Source organism: Pelophylax lessonae, assembly GCF_965119305.1.
Source record: "Pelophylax lessonae genome assembly, chromosome: 4".
NCBI classification, from domain to species: Eukaryota; Metazoa; Chordata; class Amphibia; order Anura; family Ranidae; genus Pelophylax; species Pelophylax lessonae.
The window spans coordinates 256,052,476-256,075,315 of NC_138771.1; the positions used below are offsets into that span (position 1 = coordinate 256,052,476).

At 39.6% G+C, this 22,840-nt stretch overlaps 1 protein-coding gene across 1 annotated transcript in view; it reads left to right on the top strand.

Annotated features, from left to right (window-relative positions):
- CAPS2 (calcyphosine 2) overlaps positions 1 to 21,970 on the top strand; it is a 157,936-nt gene extending 135,966 nt beyond the window's left edge. The window contains exons 14-18 of the mRNA XM_082255905.1: positions 2,933 to 3,009; positions 3,205 to 3,359; positions 9,070 to 9,189; positions 17,385 to 17,481; positions 21,598 to 21,970. Coding sequence (XP_082112031.1) covers positions 2,933 to 3,009; positions 3,205 to 3,359; positions 9,070 to 9,189; positions 17,385 to 17,481; positions 21,598 to 21,773 — 625 coding nt within the window. The 3' untranslated portion in view covers positions 21,774 to 21,970. The remainder of the gene's footprint in view (positions 1 to 2,932; positions 3,010 to 3,204; positions 3,360 to 9,069; positions 9,190 to 17,384; positions 17,482 to 21,597) is intronic.
- Positions 21,971 to 22,840: the final 870 nt, after the last annotated feature.

The window sequence follows — 22,840 nt, forward strand, 5'->3', positions numbered from 1 at the left end:
AAATGCCTTATTTTTAGCACTGACAGGGCACTACACTGACAAATGGTAAGTACACTTAGAAAACCCCATACACCCCACCCTCATGTGCTACTTGCATTACTTTAGTTTCTTCTGTTAATGGAACATTGACCAGAACATTCAAGCTGTGTAGATAATGTTGAATCATAGCATTACACGTGTCTTTAATGTTATTTTCTCCACTCACATTCATAAGTTCTGGTTCCATTTTTAGAATATGGCAAATAATATTGGTTCCCTGTTTTCAAAGCACCTGCATAATTAATTTAATTACATCTCTAATTACTAGAACTTGGAAGGCTCAATGGCTAAACCTAGATATAAACAGACTTTAGTACTAAATTATAATGTGCAATACTGACAGCCTAAGACCTAAGTGCTCAGGAGATCAATGTTAAAAGCAATGTTATATAGACAGAATCATTTTTTACCTTGATTTAAACAATGATTTACATAGTATATACAAATAGACACCGAATTCACAAATAAGATTTAGGCTCCCTACCTTAAATGTTCTGTAAAATACATGACATATATAATACAATCTCATTTATTGCAATGAATAAAGGCATATGCCACAAATTATTTACTGGCTTAATAACATGAGAGAAAAGTTGTAAATGTGTTAGGATAGGCATTTATTTCCTTAACTGTCTGCTTCTACAATTGAAATCTGCTGCTAGGAGCTGCCATTCCACCCAGAGCTGTTGTTGTCATCAAGCATTTGATATAATACATTGGCAAGGATCAGAGCATTTAGTGCCATTCTAGGGGATAACAAGCAATTTAGAAAGTACTCGTCGTTGGCAATTTAGATTTTTAAGTTTGTACTGGTGGTACAGTACTTAGCCTATCCTGTCTTCTTCTTTTTTTTTTCTATAATCATTATACGTTTTTTTTTTTTTTTTTTATATATAAATATTTGTTATATGTTTTTTTTTTTTACACTTTTAAAGTCTATGACTAGCAATAGATTGCTTTGGGACTTTCCCTGTGAAGTTTTTTTAGGCTCGGGTCACACTATTGCGATGCGGGAAGGCTGCGAATTCGCAGCCTTTTCCCGCATCGCACACGCACCCCCGGCAGTTCACACTGCCATATGCGATACGCTGGGGGTGTCAATGTAATCTTAACGACACCCCCAGTTTGATCGCATATCGCAGTGCGATCGTGCAGTTCGCACAGGATGGGATCGCACAAGTGTGAACCGCTGTGCGATCCGATCCTGATGCGGCTGCAAAAATGCCTCCTGTGCGTGTTTGCACCGGGTGCGATGCGAATTTAGCCATACAAACTGTATGGCTAAACTCGCACCGCACAGCTGATCGCATGTAATGTCGGAGCAGTGCGCTCCGACATTACATGCGAACCCGGCACTCGCATGAGTGTGAACCGGGTCTTAAAGTAACCAAATTTTGTTGCTTTGCAGCCTGAATTAAATACACACAGTTTTTGTTTTATCTGACTTTATTTACTCATAACATCCAAGTAAAAGATATAACACCAACATGTGAGAAAAAAAATAAAAAAAAATTCTAAAACAGAATCACTGAGTTTGGAAAAGGATCACCCCCCTTGTGTCAGTATTTTGTTGAACCACCTTTTGCTTTAATTACAGCCTTTAGTCTATTGGAATATGTCTACTGACTTTGCATATCTAGACTGCAATATTTACTAGCTCTTTTTAGCAGAACTATTCAAATTCAGTTAAATTTGATAGTCCATTAATTTTTCCTTCTATCCCAACAAGTACTCCAGTCCCTGCTGCAGAGAAACACCCCCATAACAGGATATTACCACCTCAGTGCTTTACTGTAGGAATGGTGTTATTTGGATGGTGAGCTGTATTGGATTTCCACTAGACATATCATTTGGTGTCGAGGCCAAATAATTACATGTTAGTCTCATCTAACCATAACACATTTTTCCATGTGGCCTCAGAATCTTCAAGGTGCGTTTTGGCAAAACTGAGTCATGACTGCATGTGGCCTATCTTGAGGAGTCTTTTTTCTTGCAACCCTCCTATACAAGCCACATTTGTGGGGAATTTGTGATATTGTTGTCCCATGCACACAATGACCACTCTTTGTCATAAATTCCTGCAACTGCTTCAGAGTTGCTGAAGGCCTCTTGGTAGCCTCTCTGACCAGTTTCCTCCTGTCCTGGTTCTTTCATCTCATTTGGAGCAGTGTTCTGATCCAGGGAGGGTCTGTGTTGTACCAAATACCATCCACTTCTTAATAATAGACTTCACTGTGATACCTTCCACTTCTTAATAATAGACTTCACTGTGCTTCCAGGAATTGATAAAACCTTTAAAAATGTTTTTGTATCCATCTTCTGACTTGTGCCTGTCCACAACTTTATCCCAGAGATCTTTTGACAGTGCCCTGCCACCCATAGTTGATTGTTTGCTTTAGTTGCACTACCAGGGACTGAAATGCTCCCGGTAAGCTCTTTTCATGCTGAGCTAATCAAAATGACCTCAGCTGATCACAGTTGAAAGTAAAATGGCTTTGTGTCCCATTGAGAAGGGGATTAGCTACACCTGATTGAGTTTACAAGTCATTTTTAGAAGGGGTGATCCTTTTTTCAACTCAGTGATTTTCTTTCCCCCTGACATGTTGGTGTTATATCTTTTACTTGTTGCACTGAGTATGTACAGCTGGATAAAACATAAAAACTGTGTGTCTTCATTTTAGACTGCAAAGCAACAAAATGTGATTTTTTTTTTAAAGCGGGTTCATTCTTTCCTATACCCACTGTATAATCTGTCTAGTTTGCTCTGAATGTTTCCTGGGGCTTTCTGCCAGTTGGATGTGCCTGGACAATTTCTTTTGGCAGCCTCCCAGATGACATCTGTGTGAGATACCCAAAGCACCTGACATAATGATGTTCCCACTTGTGTTTCCAGGGTCATGTTTGAAGAAAAAAAGGGTGAACCTGGCATTCACTGGCAGGATGACGAAAGCATTCTTTTAGCAGTACAAGGTATGTGATCAATGTTCAGTCTTTGCCATCACAATTGACCTTCATTTGTTAAAAAAAGTTTTCCATTTTGCTGTACTGTTGCAATACTGTGTCATTGCCTGACTTCACATTCTCTTTGTAAAGTGTTGTGGTTTTCATTGATACAGAGTTTAAAAGAAATTATTTATGACCTGAATATGAGTTAATCTTTTATAGATGCGATGAAAGAAAAGTTGAAGAACAGAAGTGTTCGAACTCTAACAGGTTTGGGGAAGCACTTCCGACAACTTGACAAGAATGGAAGCGGATGCTTAGGGAAAGCAGAATACAGACAGGCTCTGAAAACCTACCACTTGGATATGTCTGAAAAAGTAAGTGTTGCTTTCATAGCAAAAATGTATTTGTTACTATTATGCAGATGGTGAGGATTCCTTTACTGCATTACAATGCTTTCCATTGATTGTTAGTGTCACAGTAGCCTACAAATGTGTCATTTTTGGAAAGTTGAGTTCAATTCTGCATCAGTACACAGTACATGTACAATATGACAGGAAACTCATCTAATATTTATGTACAGGATATTCATATAACATTACAATATGAATAAATTAGGACAAAATACATGGCATATTATCAGGAGGAAAGTGAGTTTACCAAAAAACAATCTATCTAAATGGAACTGAAGCTGGGTCTTATAGAAGATCATAACAATTTGTGTAAAATACATCTTTCAAATGAACATGAAATGTTTATTTCATGTGGAAAAATAGAGATTACACATTTTGATGACATTTATGTTTTTGAATTACATTTTTTAGAAGAAAATTAAAAGTGGTAAATAGAGGCTAACACATTATAGTGTCAAGTCTCAGGGAAAGTCCCAAAACACCTACAGGATAAGCAGAAATATAGCTAAAATTATATATATTTTTTATTTTTTAATACTGATAAAAAGGAATAAAAAGTATAATACATGTGCATTTTTTATTATCTGGAGGTTCACCTTTAAATTTACAATATTTCAGGGGCTTATGCTTCACTATACTTAATAGCCCACTGCCTGCAACAGCTGCTAGGCCTTCTTCCTTCACCCCTGGCATGCACTGGTAATAACCCCCGGTGACGCCCACTGCCAGCTGTGGCTGACTTGGCTTTCCCTTGTATGCTTCTTTAACCCCTAGCATGTACTAACAATAATGCTGCTGGGGCACAGAAGGGGTGTTTCCTAAACAGACTGCAGGTGACGCCAGGGGCTTGGGACACTGATTCTTCACTAAGAAAACTGGGCTTCCTTCCTTCTGCTGAGCTGCTCGACTGCTGGGCTGAGGTCTGTAGTTAAAAAACAAATATAATATATGGTTATTATAATATTACAATAATGATTCTGCTCATTAGCATTGTTTTATTGTAATTTATTTCTCTGTTTTACAGTGAAAAACAGGATGTATGAACTCAGAACATGTGGGCATTTATTTAATTATTTTTACTGTAGTATGCCAAATTTTGTAATAGGTCTAGACTTAAAAATGCATGTAGCAACTAATGTGCCACCAAAACATCATAGGTCACACACAGGTTGTTGCATGCATGCTTTTTTATGGTTGTGTCTGTGGACATGCTTCTTGTTGTGCCATTGTGGCACCGATTGTACCTGTAGATATGTTTTTAGCTGTGTAATTAACCACTTAAGGACAAACCTATTTCTGACACATGTTGTTTACAAGTTTACAAGAAATCTGCATTTTTGAATACTGCCAGTTTTTTTTAAATCATCGTCATTGGCAGGTTACATGATCGGAGACCCATTTGAAGCTGAATCTGGCTTGACTACAACGTGCCAGCTGGTTGCTTGGGTCACCCAGTGGGACAGCACACCCGGGCAGAGCCGCTGAAGGTACATCCCCTTCTGCTTACTGTGATAACGACTGAGCGGCTGCTGAGCTGCATCGGTTGATATCTCCTTAAAGCACACTGCCGGCTCTAAAAAATGGTACTAGGTACAACCACTTCTTCAAGCCGACCGTCAGTTTGTGAGAAGTGGTTAAAGTACTGATTGTGTCTGTGGACATTCTTCTGGCTGACATTTTTTTGACATGTTATTACAGTACTGGTTGTGTTTGTGGACATATTTCTGGCTGTGTCACTACAGTACTGAATGTGTCTGCAGACATGTTTTTGGCTGTGCCACTACAGTATGTCACTATGGTATTGATTGTGTCTTACATGTTCCTGGCTATGTCACTATGGTACTGATTGTGTCTGACATCTTTGTTACTAAAGTACTGGTTGTGTTAGTGATCATGTTTCTGGCTGTGTCAGTACAGTGTTTCTGGATATAATTATGATCATGCCAAAGTTATTAATGTCACAGTTACATAAGTGCCTCATTCCAGCCCTGGCACTTCCGGACTCGTCACATCACCTTGACATCTATTTAAATTCAAGTGGGACTGACTGTGGAGCATTGAGTCATAAATAGTGCCAGTCTCTCTCTGTTGCCTATGCTACTAAGTTTCCTGTTTCTGAGTACAGTTTGACACAGTCCAGTCACCACTGCCCAGTCTGCTGCAGTCCAGTCACTATGGGCCAGTCTGCTGCAGTCCAGTTACTATGGTCCAGTCTGCTACAGTCTAGTCCCTACATCCAGTCTTCTGAAGCTCACTCACTGCAATTCAGTTTGCTACAGTCCAGTCCACTATAGTACAACCAGCTGCAGTCAAGTCTGCATCCGTCCAGTCCACTACTGTACAATCTACTACTATAGTCCAGTTTGCTTCAGTCCAGTTCATTACAATGCAATCTATTATGAGCCAGTCCTTTGCTGTCTAGTCTGCTAAAGTCCAGTCCACCATCAGTCCAGTCTGCTACAATATAGTTCACTATCAGTCCAATTTTGCTACAGTTCTTTGTCCACCTCACTCCTTTCAGCATACCTCACCACCATTGCAGCTTCCGAGACAGTTTGACTGCTTGTCTTACTATCAGCACTACCTAGTCCTTGCTCAACACAGCTAGTTCTTCAGCTCTCTAGGTAGTAATCATTACCTACCAGTTGGGTAACCTGGGGGACCAAATTTTCATGAGGGGCTCCCTGGCAGAACTCCAGCTATCCCTTTGATTCCACCTTCAGAGAAAGTGGCCATGATGGGGTAAGGGATCTTTGTCTTTGTACTGTGTAAACCTAAAGTAGAACTATAGGCAACATTTTGTTTTTTTCATTTTTGGATAGAGCAAGTGAGAGTTATAACCCTTGTTAGATTTTTTTTGTTTACCCATCTGTGTCCCATTTCAGAGATTTCCCTTCACTTCCTGCCACACAGGAAGTGAGAGGAAGTCCCTGCAAATTAATGGAATTCCTTAGGGATCCCCCCCCCCCTAGCTCACCATTGGAAGACTTCCCCTCTAGTACATTTCTGGGGATAACCCAAAATTTGGGATTTTCTTTTACATTCGCTTTTAATGATAATAAACAGGACAAATAGAGAGGCAGAATCTCCCTAACAGGGGCACAGACAGCAATAAAAACTGACAGGTGTTCTAATAAATCTCCACTCTATCAAAAACTAAAAAAAAAGTTTTGTCTTTAGTTATACTTTATGGGTCATTTCCTCAGAATGTGTCTTTTTAAATTAATTTCAGGTCTGTATGATGTTTGTGCTGGGGGAAGGGAGCATTGAGGTAGCTGGCCTAGGGGAAATAGAAGTGTAAATCCAGTCCTGGTCCTACTGCTATATACAGTATTTGGAGCAATACTGCAGAACTGCCAGCAATTTTTGCGAAAGGCCAGCTTTGCTGCTGCCATCATACTTATCTCATGTGATCAAAATAGCATCATGAAGTTTCTACCAAACAACTGTCAACCTTTTACTCAATCTAAATAGCAAATCTCAAATTTTTATGGGGTAAATGGTCATGATCCTCCTGCCAACTAATATGCAAATGAAAAAATTTGCATCAGTGACCATGAAAAATTAATGCACGTTCATACCTGAGTGATTTTCTGCTTAAAGCTCTAAAATGTTCAACAAGCCAAATCCCATTCATTACAATGGCCCCTAGTTACGGTACAGCTGTCACCTGAAGCAAAACATCTGTCGCTCAAAAATTTAAAAGCTGAAAACGTATGACTTGAGGGTTTTACGAGCATTTTGCCGCCCGTTTTCTGCTCAAAAAGCAGCTCTACACCCCTAATTTCCTCCCCATCTCCTCCCCATAGAGCTTTCTATTGGCTATATAAAAACACCTGAATCTGTAAAATGCTTGTAATACATGTCCAAAAATGCTCAAAAAAGTCTAAAATAGATACGCCTTAAGTCGCTCAGGTGTAAACAGAGCCTAAGCATATTCCTGTGCAATGGGCCATGTTTGCCCACATCTCCATTCCAGGCAGTCCGATTCATATTAGTTGGGATACAATGGCTGCACAGACATAGCCACTGCCCCCAATTTGATATTTCTGTGGGTGTGGGTGGGGGTGCATGTCCCCAAACGCAGACCGTGTGTCAGTTTTGGGGCATGCGTCTTTACATACACGGATATGTATGTGACATGAATGGGACTGCCTTTGAATGCATTTAACACCTGTGCATCTCTTTTACACAGGTGTACGCTTAAGTATGCCGGTGTAAACGAGGATTTATACAATTTTTTCAATTTCAAAATATTTCTATAATAATTGTTTTTATATTGTATATTAAGTTAAACACTCCATCTGGAATTTGATCATTTTAATTAAATATTGTATAAGTAAAGCTCTAGAAAAAGTGTAAAAACGTTTAGTAGCCAATTATAAAAATACGCCTAAGGAATTCCATTGCAGTGTGCCGTGTCGTAAACATCTGAAATTACTTATCTGCCAAACCTGGTTATTCAAATCAATAATATGCACCCTTGATGAATTTGTTATCCTGAGAAATAATTTTAATGACAAATACGAGCATGTATTTAGACCTCAAAATATTAGTATTTAATGATAAAAGTGATGTTTTTATCCTATCCATTTTATCACCTAATTGCTGATTCAGGTTATTGTATAATTTAGTTTGCAGATTTTATGATTGATTGGACATGGTATAGGGTATGGTATACAGTAGTTGGTATCCAGTATATTGGAATGACATCACATTACTGATCTCTATAACTGACTGTGCCATGAATGTCTGAACATCCATTTTCTATGTGGGTTGCATTCTTTGTAATTAGGCACATTGAGGAAATTCCATTAAAGCTAAGCTGTCAGGCATTTTACCGTTTTAAAGTGAAAGCCTTGCATAGGAGCAGGCACCACTGGTGTTTGGCTATTTTTGTTAGTATTAAAATTCCCAGTAGGCTCTGTTCACACTAGATGTGACTTAATTGCAGCAGTGTGAGCCCAGCCTTAGTGTGCCATTCTGCTCCTTGTTCCTGACCCATGACATCACCTCAGTAGCACTCTCCGTAAGCAGGAATATACCAGGTGGACTTGACTTAGTTCTAGTGATGTTGGTATACCCCAAGACTGGAAAAGTAGAGCCCTTTAAAACTGTAAAATAAGAATCAGAGTGTTGCATAGAAGAGGCTATCGGGTAATATAAGACAGCTTTTGGTTTCTGCATTGAAGCAGGATGTTTAAATGTTTAAAGTGACTGACAAGGTCGCTTTTTATGGTGACCATAAGTGATACAACAGATTTGAGAACTGCTTGTGAGAATTAGACTCTGTGGGGGTTTAAAATCTGATTGATAAGGAGCACACTGCATTAGCAATACCTATAATTGAATGCAAATATTATATGACATTTTGGAAACTGTTAAAAAAATTGCTCCCCTTCTTTGTAAAAAAGCAAACAATGCTTTCTGTTCTAAAATGGCCCATCCTTTCACAAGCCAAAATTGGGAGAAAAAAAACACTTGCTATGTCGTGCACTAGTGAATTTCAAGTGGTATTGTATGTTTTTTTATAGCTATTGTGACTAAAGAATGCATAAATGTACTGCTCTGCCATTTATTGCTACTGTTTACATCCATATTGAAACCATTTTAATGCCTCTCGAAATGGTCATCTATGTTGTATAATATTAAACTGCTAATTGCTATTTTTCAGATGTTTGAATCCATATGGGATATTCTGGATGAAAACAATGAAGGAAGAGTTGATTATTATATATTTGTCCATGCTCTTGTGGGAGAAATGAATGAGTACAGAAAATCATTGTTTCGAAAGGTAATGTTATAAATTAGCATTTTGTGTTTTTTAATATAGAATTTTACATTAATTCTCAGACATCAGTGAGCTGTTGTTTGGTAGTTTACATTCTAAGACAGGAATCATCAGTCTTTTCCACATAAAGTGTCAACCCCAGTTATTGCATCTTCAGACCTCAGAGCAGCCCGAATCCCTCCACCTTTGTACCACACATCAGCCACAATTCCTGCACTTTCAGACCTTAATCAAATCATCCACATTTAGAGCTCAGATCATCCCCAAATCATGCACCATTGAAGCTCAGATCAGCCCCATTTCATGAACCTTCAGCACCTTCAACACTTCACATCAGTCCTGGTTCCTCCACCTTCAGACCTCAGATCAGCCACCATTCATTTATTTTCAGACCTCAAATTAGCCTCAATTTCCACATCTTAAGACCTCTGATCATCCCAATTTATGTACCTTCTGACCTTAGATCAGCCTCAATTTCTTCACCTTTGCTCCTCAGATCAGCTGTAATTCAAGCACCCTCAGACATCAGATCAGCCCCAATTCATGAACTTACGGAACTAACGAGCCCCAGTCCATGCACATTCAGAGCTTAGGTCAGCCAAACACGCGCACCTTTAAACCTCATATAAACCCTTATTCATGCACCTTCAGACCTTAGATCAAACCACTTTCCCCAGCCTTCAGACCTCAGATCTTCTTCAATTTCTGCAGTTTCAAACCTCAGATCAGCTGTAGTTCTTTTAACTTCAGACCTCAGATAAACCTCAGTTCATTCACCTTCAGATCAGCCATTAATCATACATCTTTAGACCTCAGATCAGCCCCAATTCATGCACCTTCAGACCTCAGATGAGCCCTATTTCCTCCATCTTCAGACCTCAGATCAGACCCTATTACTGCACCTTCAGACCTCATATCAGCTCCAATTCATGCATCTTCAGACCTCAGATCAACTCTATTTCCTTTACCTTCAGACCTCAGATCAGCCCAAAATTTCTGCACCTTCAAACCTCAGATCATCCCCAATTCATGCATCTTCAGACCTCAGCCCCATTTAATTGACTTTCAAAGCTCAGATTAACCACAAATCCTGCAGAAACGCAGGGGTGATATATGCATATCTTCTGCAGTTCGCAGTTCCATTTTGAGCAGGGTAAGTAAGTGGACTTCATTACATTGTACATCGTCATCCTCAGATGCTGGCAGGCCTACACTGGTACTAGGAGGTGAGCTGGTACCTGAATGTCAGTGAGGTCAAAGAGATGAGTGGGCTGCTGAATGACAGGAGAAACGTTGTAATTGACTGCCTAGTAAGCCGTCATTTACAGCCAAGGGCAGCAGTGCTTTCATATGTCACTGAAAATTACATAGTTTTTTTTAGAGGGCCAACTCCTCTTCTAAGATCAGAAAGTAGCAATTTATTCTCTAATGCCGATGTTGGATGGTTCTAGATTTTATCTAAGTTTCTAAGTATACCTAAAAGCCCAGATTAAGTTTTGTAATTCTACAAGATGGTGTGTTTGCTTTTATAACCATATGGCCACAGATAATTATAATCATATACTTAACCGGTTGCCGACCGCCGCACGACTATATACTGCGGCGGTCAGCCCCGGCCAGGCAGAGTGACGTATCGGTACGTCACTCGCCTGTCACTGACTTGCGAGCCTATTGCGGGCGGGCGCGCGCCCGCCGAGGCGCGCGCCCGTCGAGGCGCGCGCCCGCCGCGGCTCGTTCACAGACAAGTCAGTGCGTGTGACCGGCGGACTCGATGTCCGCCAGTCACACTACGATCGCTCCTGTGAAGGGAGAAAGACAGAGCGGCTTGTGTAAACAAGCTGCCTGTCAGTTCTCCCTGTGTAAAAGTGAAGATCTGTCCGTTCTACTATGTAGAACGGTTGATCTTTGCTTTTACACCAATAGGAATGTCCCTGCACAGTTAGAATCACGCCCCTAGGACACACTTAACCCCTCCCTGTCCAATAAAGTTAACCCCTTCCCTGCCAGTGTCATTTTTGCAGTAACAGTGCATATGTATAGCACTGATTACTGCAGTAATGTCACTGGTACCCCCAAAAGTGTCAAAAATGTCAGTCAAGGGTCCGATCTGTCCGCCGCAATGTCGCAGTACCGAAAAAAAAATCGCAGATCGCCGCCATTACGCGTTAAAAAAAAAAAACCAAAAATGACAAAAATCTTTCCCTTTGTTAGTAAAACGCGATAACTTTTGCGCAAAACAATCAAAATACGCTTTTTGCGATTTTTTTTACCAAACATAGGTAGCATAAAACAAATTGGCCGAAAAATTTTAAAAAATTTTGATTTTTACATTTTTTTTTGGGGAATTTCATATAAAAAAATGTGAAAAATATTGTTATTTTTGCAAAATTTACGCTCTTTTTTTGTTTATAGCGCGTGATCAAAAAATCGCACAGGTGATCAAATACCACCAAAAGAAAGCTCTGTTTGTGGGAAAAAAAGGACATCAAATTCGTTTAGGTACAGCGTCGCACGACCGCGCAATTGTCCGTTAAAGTCACGCAGTAAAAAATCGCAAAAAAACCCCTGGTCCTTTAGCAGCCAAATCCTCCGGGGCTTAAGTGGTTAAAAACGCCTCATATGATATAAAAACATGTACTGTGCATGTGAAAAATCTTAATTTTCCGGATATATTTTCTTTAATCTCCATTGAGAGACACAAAAATGTAGTCATTTTCAGATATCTGGATTATACTGCTACCTACAGGAGGTTGGGACACCGGCAAACAAAAAAAAATGTTACGCCAACCCCTATATAACTCCACCTACAACTATCATGCCAGTGTCCTTGAAGGTTGGGCACCTTTTTCTCAGCTCTGCTGAGAATAAGTCTTACTATATTTGTGCTAACCTTTTTTACAGATTTTTATTTTATTTTTTTCCTTAGTCAAGATACTTTGTACAGTGTAGATATTTTTTTTCTTTAGTAACCTCAAACAAAACTTCAAAAAACACTGCTTGAGCTCATCACTACACAGCACTTTTCCTTGATCAACATATTCTGAGCAACAGCTTTGGAGTCCGTACTTGGACCCCGCTAGACTGTAAGATTATGGGGCTAGCTTGGAATGTGACCTTCTGGCACTGCATTGTGGTGCTTTCCAGACCTTTCAATACTGTGTTTGTTAGCCGCACACTGCTCTCCAGGTCTAGAGTCATGCCGCTGCATCTGATGTGACTCAGTCAATAAATACTCATGTAAAAAAAAAGGCCTCTGGATATGGTAAGGCTAGCCTTTTTGGTGCCTTGCAGACCTTCATGTACTGTGTTAGCCACAGACTGTTCTCTGGATCTAGAGTGTGTTACAGCCTCTGGTGTTTTACTGTCGCTGTTGGTACCATTGGGCGTGGTTTTATCTTTTACACCACTGCAGTAATGGTTAAGACTGAGGGAACTGAGCATGGACATCAACCTGCTGGATGGAGTGCTGAACGTGCATGCTCTCCATTCTCCTTCAAGCATTCGTCCTGCATGAAGCACCATCCCACTGCTATTCCTGCTCCTGGAACACTTAGTAGATCTCCAGTACTGTTCCACTGCTTGCCTACAGTGACAGTCACCTTTCATCATCTGAAATCTTCATCAGCATGAGCAGCCCAAGTTTGTGAGAATATGAGACCGTGCATCATATTGGCCTAGTTTCTGACCAGCATGTGGCTCGATTTGTCTTCTCAAAGACACACAGAGGATAGTCTCTCTGCTACAGATGATCTTAGCCCATACTCCCCTAATTATTCTGAAGGGGTTTTCTTGGTATCCCCAAATTAACCAATGCCTGGAATTTGGGACCCCTGTAGTTCTAGGATCTTCTACAACGTCTATTTCACCTCCATCAAGTGGGACCAAGGCTTCCCCCAAATCCACTAAAGACTTTCTAGCTGTTTGTGGACAACTGCTGAATAGGATTTCTTAGAGCACTCCAGCGCTATTCTCAACAGAGTCTGCGTCTGACCCTTTTATGAGCCAGACCGGTTCTACAGCCCCTGTTGTCATTTCTTATTAAGATTCAGAATCTCAACAGTCGGGGGAGGCTGTTTCTGGGTCACCACAGTCTCCTTCAGTGGGCTCAGCTACACAAGGGGTAATTTCCAGCCTTATTGATTCAGTGGGTCCTTGAGTCTTTTAGAGCTTCTGTGGCTGCAAGGACCGTTTCGCTATACCCTCTTTTTAAATACTTCCTTTATGCGGACTGGAAACATCCTTAAAGGTTCTGGGCTCCATTTGAAGCTGTTCCAGAGCATTTATTCTTTGAGAAGGAATTCACTAATGAATGCTCTAATACTCCACATTTATACCACTTAAAATGCCAAAAGTATACTTAACGTTTATTTTTCTCCTTTGATCTCTGTTTGAATTAACTGGTTTGGCACTCCATCATTTAGATGACGAAACGCGTAGAGAGTACAATTACAATTACAGTTACCTTTTACTTTTGGGAACTTCATCTCTTCTGGTTTAGATTTGAGCAGTTATTCATCTGGTTTTTCTAAATGGCTCCTGGTTCTAACATTGATTTGATAGTGGCTATTATCCACCCCTTAGTTGGACTGATTTTGGACATACCAAATGTCTAAAATACTACATTCATGCAGAAAACTAGATTTTTGTATCTACTAAAAAGTATCCCCCGCTCCCAAGTCTATTGAGGGACACAGGTCCTGTCCTTCTGTGTTGTTAGTCTTATGTACTGCTTGTTTACAAACCTGAGACATGACAGTTGGAGGACTGGCTTAACATTTTTAGTTTGCCAGTGTTCCAACTTCCTGTAGGTGTGAGTATAACGCAAATGTCTAAGAGTTACAACAATCCTATGTACCTCAATAGACAATATTTTATGATAATATAAATGATAAGGAAATGTAGTAAGAAAATGAAACAAAGAATACAACATTTAATCATTAGGATGGCATACTTATATGTCATACATGTACTGTGCATACTTGTTTCCTAAAACCTAAAGCCTAATTCTGTGCATAAAAAACATTCATTTACTTTTATCCTCAATAGCCACAAAGGTTATAAATACACTTAATGTGTGCCAAATGTTCAGTGATGAATTATTATCGACATAGCTTCTACAGAACGCAGAACTGTGGGAGGGACCCGGCAGACTGCCTGCAAAAAACTAGAGGCTGGTGCAGATACAAGACCAGTCAACCTGCTCAAAGAGAACAGCAGTGACTAGTCTGTATTATAGGAAATTCATGCACAAAGGCAATTTCACACTGGATTAATGCACAGATTTGGAGGTAGTACACACAAAGCACACCAAGATTCAAGTAAGAATACACATGGACCTTGTATTTAGAAAATATTTGCTTTTTCTGGAGCTCATCTTTAAACCCTAGTATTATTTAATGGTCTATCATTGGGGACTTTATCAAAAGAGTATTACGTAATATATACTGTGAATGTGCTTTTTTTAAATTTTTCATAATATCAGACGGTCAGTGCCTAAAGAACAAGAGAGACACCCAGACAACACAATGTAAGTCAGAATGCATATTGGTTAGGAAAAAGAATGACCCTTCTGTGACTAATTATCTAGACCATTTTATAGGTGGATGAGGCTCTAATTGCATAACATTAAGGAGTTGTGCCATTGGATTTGGCTTATTTGTGCTAGTAGCATCCCATTAAGTTCCCAGTGAATTTAATGGCATAATGACCATGGGATCAAAATGGCCATGGGATTATATAAAGTAGGTTACCCTGTAAGTTCCATATGGAGAAAAAATCTGGCCAGGTGACATAGAAGGAATTCACATAGGCAGTGAAGCAATACAAAAGAAGCCTGAACTGTTTCCTTCCCAAGAGGCTCTTTGCAACCCTTTATCCACATTTGTGTTTTAAATCTTCAACATGATCTGTAAAGATCACTTTAAAAAGAATTAATAAAATATATAATATTGATGGGGAGAAAAGGGGGATAAATACAAATATTAATGGGGAAAAAGGATAATAATTATAAATAATAAAGGGGATAGAAGCGACATTTTTAAGTGTTTCAGCTTTAAAATGTTTTCACTTTTTAATAATAATAATACTACTTTCATTGTATTTGTCCTGTCCTTGTCCTGAGATAAAATCAGTACAATTATGTACTGTAGGGATGTATTCAGGGACATGGTGTAAAGCATAGTTTGTAATAATTACTTTCACTTAGAAATGAATAGTAACTGATTGTGTATTCAATGTGAGACACTGGCTGGTAGGATTGTGAACAGTGTATATACTGTATGTCACCTAGGTGTCTCTCATACAAATGGGCTCTAGGGTTATGACTGAGTTGGACTGATGTAGAGAAAACAAACTTGTTGTTTTCTCAGATTCTCAAAGGAGATCTATGGTCACAGCATAGACCTTTGTTTTATAACATTAACAGTACAAGCACTGGTTATTTCTGACAATCCTATATAAGCTTACTTGAAAAATCTCTGTTCCTGTTGTGAGCGATGCCTGTCTGCTGGCCATCTCTTTCCACAATGTCCTGGATTCCCTGCATGCTTTGCAGCTTCTTCTCTGCACACTCCTTTGGTTTGAGTTCTAATTCTAAAGACTACATATCCAGTGCTACCCTGCTACCTGCAATCAGTGATGATGTCACATGTAGTGTGCCTCCTGAAATTCTTCCTCTCAGCACCTTTGTATGTCAAAAGGAAGGCTCTGTTAAATGTATGATATAAGCAGTGTATATTCATAAGAAATACTTTAGCATCATTTAGATTAATAGGAATAGGCTAGAAATAAATGAAATCCAATGTGGAAATGAATATATGATTTCAAATTTTGACCATAAATACACTTTAATAAGTTCTGTTCTGGGTCCTGGAGCCTTTATGTCGGAATATGCCTCCACTCCCCTTTAAATTGTAAGCTCCATGAGCAGGGCCTTCCTTGTCCTTTTTTGTTGAAATGCATTGTAAATTGTGCTGTCCCCCTTTTTTTGTAAAGCACTGTGGAAACTGTTGGTGCTAAATAAATCCTGTATAATAATAATAATAATTCTTCAGTCCACATCTTACCTAGAACCTATGCCTTATTATTAGTCTCAGTTGTGCACAGACCTTTATATATGTGAGATGACTGATGCTTAAAGTGGAGTTCCACCCATTTTCGTAACTTTAGATGTATGTAATCCCCTTTAAAACGACTTTTACCAATGGAACCTTTTTTTCTTTTTTTTTTGCCAATAAATACCTTATTTTCTTGTTTATTCCTCCTCTCCTCACTTCCGGGTCCGATCGGCGATGACGTCATTCGGCGATTCGCAGTGTGTGCTGCCCCGCCTCCGCCCCGCCTCCACCCCGCCTCCTCTCAGTGAATTGTACTGTATGCATTGTATTCAGGACATGCTCTGCCCCGCCTCCGCCCCGCCTCCTCTCAGTGAGCTCAGTGAGGATAAAATGCTTTCAGTCCTCGCTCACTGAGAGGAGGCGGGGTGGAGGCGGGGCAGAGAACGGCCTGAATACAATGCATACAGTACAACTCACTGAGAGGAAGCGGGGCGGAGGCGGGGCAGGTCACGGCCTGAATACACACAGTACATCTCAGCTCCTGGGTAATACTGTGAGATTTCTGGCGTGGAATACATCCCAGCACACACTGCGAATCGCCGAATGACGTCATCGCCGATCGGACCCGGAAGTGAGGAGAGGAGGAATAAACAAGAAAATAAGGTATTTACTAGCAAAAAAAAAAAGTTTCCATTGGTAAAAGTCGTTTTAAAGGGGATTACATACATCTATGTAATCCAACATATTAAAAATGGGTGGAACTCCGCTTTAAGGCTTAATGTTTGTCTGCTGTGGGTGTATGCTGATGGGTGAAAAGGCTAAGTGCTGACAGAACACTAAAATATACATGTGCTCCCTGTTTGTTTATGGGAACCCATTAGGGTTTACCATGCTAGTCTAGAACTGACTTGAGTTTAGTTACTGGGGCCAACAAGCAGCTAATTTGTTTGTTTTATCCTATGTACTTGCTATACAAAGTCCTCCTGAATTGAAACTGTGTTTGCTGCCGTGCTGGTTAAAACTGCAGGACAAACTTGCTTGGACTGTTCTCGGGTGTCCCTGATTAATGCATGGTTTAGCGCTGCCACTACTAGTTGAGCTTGTCCCCCTTACAATAATTATGTAACCATGTTCTCTTTTTAGGTCTTTATGAAATTGGACCCAAATAAAACTGGTGCAGTGTCCATGGTTGATGTGAGAAAGTTTTACTGTGCAAAGAAGCATCCCCAAGTTTTGGAAGGTAAGTTGATTTTGAACTGATTTATGGGGGTTAAGTGGTCTGCTGCCCTACATAGTAGTAACTGCGATGTCAGACAGACAAAATCAGCTAACTTAAGACTGGTTTCCTTTAAAGCTAAAATGTAATCTGCTAATATTTTGCTCTCCCTGGTTCATCTATCCCTTGTTATCAACATGGTAACAGAATGATTGTATAAAAAATTTTGGTTTTCCCTAATGATAGTGACATCATCAGTAGGACTCCGTGATTCTCTTTGTAATGCAGGCAGACCATGGCTAGTGGGAGAGGCTGACAGGATGCTGTACATACAGTATATTACAGTACACATATAAATATGGAGATATAGATGTTAGTGTAGTTTGCAGAGTAGAGAAAAGTAATACAGAAAAAAACATACATTGTATTATGAAAGATATATAGGGCTCGATACAACTATCATGGGAGTGTGCCCTCATGCAGATCACCTTGTCCTGACTGGCACCCACCCGTGACTCAACCAGGATCTCCTTCTTGCTGTCGCCAAGTGTCAGCATGGGAGTAAGCTCTGCACAGTGCCTGCTCCCACTATAGCGAGCCAGAACCACACACTCATCCTCCTCTCTGGGTCTGGTTGGCACTCCAATCAGGGTTGCATGGTTTAGAGTTGCCAGAGGTGCTCACCAGCCTTGCAGCAGCTTGTGATGGGAAAGGACCAGGTCACAAGTGGTAGAGAGGGAGTCAGGGATGTCAGGCTCATGGGCGAGCTCTTCTCACAAGCCCCAGAGAAGTGTGTGCATGCAGCAAAGCAGGCATGATGGGAGTGCAGTCTGTTGCCACCAAGGCCAGCCACCAGAGAGTTTGTTCAGTCAAAGTGGTGACTGGGCATTGTCTAACCCCGCAAAAACCAATGACCACAGATAGATGAAGATACATTTCTGATGAATAAACTGTTCCAATCATCATTTCAGGGGTATAATAAACCAGTCCACATATATTATATCAGTTGCCTATTATTGCATGTGAATACATTTCCTTCATGCTAGTGGAAATTAGGCAGTCACTTGTTTGGCAGAAGAAAGAAACTGTCCCTTAACTTTTCCTTACTATAGGGACAGGATTAATGTCCCTTAATGTGGTATAGACATTAGAGAGCTATAATACATGCAGACATAAACTCTACACTCATGTACACTAAACTGTTTGACACAGAGCATCATAAGCGTTTATACTTGGCTCAGCTAAGTGGGCATGTCAGGGAAGTGAGGGATCAAAGCAGTGGCAGATGTGCCCAGTGCTGCCTATCACAGAGGAAATAATATAGCATTTAGATGTTAAGGTTTTCTCCCTGAGAATTGTTGGTCAGCGGGTGTCTGATGCACTATTGACAAGAGATTGTGGCAAAAAACAGCCAGATTGGGCAACTATAATCTTGTGTCTGTGGCCAGTATAATGCTCAATGTAGAGAACCTTATGGTGTAAATCTCAAGCCTATTTCTCACTAGAAGGTGGAGAGTTACTGACAGCCACAAAGAGAGCATTTCATCAAGAGTAGAGCACAATTTAAATGATTTCCACTTGTTTCTGCCTAATGTTCCATTCTAATGTCTATTGTAAAATGTCTGTGTCCCTTACCTTCTAGGTCTAATGTCTACAGTGCATTATAAAAAATACAGAAAAAATGTGCTAAATAATATTAAAATAATGTCCTTATAGGATAATAGTTCCTCTAAAGCAGAGCACAGACAAAATGTGTTGAATAATATGAAATGAAAGTCCCGAGCTGCTAGCCAGAATCCTTTTTGTAATAGATGGTAAGTACATAAATCAAACAAAAATATCAGCGCTCAGTTCAAAGTCTAAAAATCTCCAGTGAAGCAGAACATATACTGTGAAGAAGGGAAGATGGATCCACCACCAGGAAAATGACACACACGGACTCTTACCAAATCCAAGTGACTGCTGTTAGCAGCAGTCTCACATGCCTGTATAGTCACACGGTCATATGGTCCAGGGTCCTTGGGTTCAAGGGGAAAGGCTCCACCAGTGTGTGTATATAAACACAAAAAACGATCATTGCACAAGCATTGCTGAGAATAATTTATTAAATATAAAAGCAAGCTAAGCACAAGGTACTCACAGTCATACAAAAAGCTGAATGCAGAGTTACAAAGATGGAAACTAGGAAAAGTTTCAAACCGAAAACATGGCCGACCTCGAGCTGTACATCTGGGTCACGTGGCGTCACACCCCTAATGATGTCAGTTGTGACAAAACACGTCAGCAGGAGCCTAGCCACGTGACGCAGATGTACAGCTCCAGGTCAGCCATGTTTTCGGTTTGAAACTTTTCCTAGTTTCCATCTTTCTAACTCTGCTTTCAGCTTTTTGTATAACTGTGAGTACCCTGTGCTTAGCTTGCTTTTATATTTAATTAATTATTCTCAGCAATGCTTGTGCAGTGATTGTTTTTTGTGTTTATATACACACACTGGTGGAGCCTTTCCCCTTGAACCCAAGGACCCTGGACCATGTTATTGTGTGACTATACAAGCGTGTGAGACTGCTGCTAACCCTAGCAGTCACTTGGATTTGGTAAGAGTCAGTGTGTGTCATTTTCCTAGTGTTGGATCCATCTTCTCTTCTTCACAGTATACTGTATGTTCTGCTTCACTGGAGATGTATGGACTTTGATCTGAGCACTGCTATTTTTGTTTGATTTATCTACAGTAAATTATGTTTAAGGTACTAGGCCCACGAGGTTGATCTGTAAATGCACAGCATACAGTAAAATAAAATTAGGATTGAACATGCATGCTCATAGTTTTACACCTTAGCAAATCAAAATTTACAGAGTATATGTTATTTAGCGTTATGTTCTTCACTTGCAAATAATGTTAAAGTGATTGTAAATGATCACCTTGTAAAAAAAAAAAACATTGAGAATAGAAATGAAAGGCAAAACCATGTGTGAATAGATATAAAAAAACATTATAAATACCTTTTTTATAAGTGATCACATTCCCTGTGTTCTCAGCTGAACAAGAGCTGGAGGAGGAGAATCAACAGTACACTGAACTTCCCAATGCTTGGCTGTGCAGGGAGGGGGGTTTCAGGAGAAGTCTGATCATTGGAGAAGAGCATGAAGAAACTAGGAAATCTGGCACCGACTTGACTGGTGATAAAATGGTTCAAACTTTATTCAATATCCATAAAGACATTAAAGTATCCACCATGTAAAATAATTTGATGTTTTTCTGTCCCTACCTTAGGGCCTTATTTATAATAAAAAAAATATTATGTCTTGATGAATATTTAATAAAGATTGAACCTTTTTATCATAAGTCAAGTTTGTGCCAGATTTCGTAGTTTCTTCATGTTTGTCTATGGTATGTACATCGTATAGCCTGCATAGACTACTGCACCTGTCATAGTGGACACTAAATTTAGGGGTTGCAGCACCACAACGTATCTTTTTACAGATTATAGAAGAGCAGGCTGAGTTCCCAGCACAGCTAGAGAACTGACCATGGTGTGTTCTCTGTTCTCCTGCTTAGTGTGGTCAGTTTCTAAAAGGAAAGCAGAGGGACTGGCAGGGACACCAGAGATTTCACACAAAGTAAGCAATACAGGATACCTTTTCATACAAGTACATGGTACAGCATGCACATATCAGGAATATTAAATGTTGGGTTTACATACTCTTGAAGTTGAATCGTAGGCTCTAAAAAATGTTGTTCTACTTTTCCAGCTAGTTTTTGTATGGAAAGCAGCAGTACATTAGCAGTGCTTTAGACATATGGTATTACTTCTTTATTGTGCCTTCAAGAAACCTCTGTGAATGTTCACTAACAAGCATGTCAATCCCTGTACCAATGTGTTTTTAGCTCCAAATCCCTGGGGTACCAAAAAGGCCAGGTTTTTAACATTTCCCTGCATGTACCCAATTTGCATAAACTCATTGCTAATTACATTTAATTGGAAGTGATTTGCATATGTTTTGGATGCCTGTAAGCCTATTTATGGCTCTTGAGATCTGGAGATAAGGAATACTGCCATTTGCATTATGTAACATCATGTTGTATGTACAATTCTAAACTTGTACAGGAAAGTCCCAGTTTTCATTTCTCTTTTTTTTTAGGTTCTGCATCAGAGGAAGAAATAAAATCTGCATTTTTGGAAACACTAGAGAGTGCATGTACTAATCCTCAGGAAGTATCCTACAGTGAATTTGAAGATTACTATGAAGGACTTAGTATTGGCATCTTGAGTGATGAAGATTTCATTAATATTTTAAGGAATTCCTGGGGCATTTAGGGAACTGTGCACCGTACCAGTGACCTGTATCAAGATTTACCCACATTAAAGTAAAGCACAAGCTTTAACTTTAATTCTTAAGATTTGAAACATTGATGTGTTAATACACAGTTTGATACAGCACCAGCCTTTCTTTAAAGATTAACCTGTGTTCTTTGTATTTGCAGGTATTGCAAACATTAAAAATATTCTTATTTTTATTTGATTTAGCCTTAAAAAAATGTCAATGCTGAAAATAGCTTAGCAAATAATTTCTGAAGGTTAGATATTTACTAAATGCGTATAAAGTGTAGCTGCAAGTTTAGATAAAATAGAAAACTTTAGATTAGATAAGTAAAGCATGTAGGCATTGTCCCTATTCTTTTTTTATACCATGAAAGATTTACAGTGCCTTGAAAATATTCACACCCTTTGAAATTTTCCACATTTTGTCATGTTACAACCAAAAACACAAATGTATTTTATTGGGATTTTATGTGATAGACCAACACAAAATGGCATATAATTGTGAAGTGGAAGGAAAGTGATAAATGGATTTCAAAATTTAAAGTACATAAAAAAAACTCCCTTGCAAAAGACTAAACAAGTCCCAAATCCATCACTATGTGATGTATAAAGTAAAAGAAAATCCCTTTACTTTCTCTGAGTAAGCCAACTCTTTTGTGCCACATGCTCTCCCTTCCAGACACTGTAGCCCATATTGGGAGGGTTTTAGTAGCAGAGGTAGTGCTGTCAATGCAGACAGTAGTGAGCAGGGCGAGGTGTGGCTAATTACTAATTAGCAAGCTACAGGCTAATGAATGGCAAAGCTGATAGTGACGTCCCCTACAACATCTTTGTATCTCTCTTTAGTGCAGGTGGGTACATCCTGCGTGATGGTGACAATGCAGCAGCGTTTCTTGCATTAGGCCCCTTTCTGTTCTGTCGTTGGTAAAAGCATGTTTTGTTTTTTTGAAATTCCAAGGCTCCTGGCATAAAGATTGCTCACATTTGTACACTGCGTTTACATGCAATTACTTGCGTTTACATGCAAGGAAATTCTTGCCTTTTGTATAGTAATTATTTAC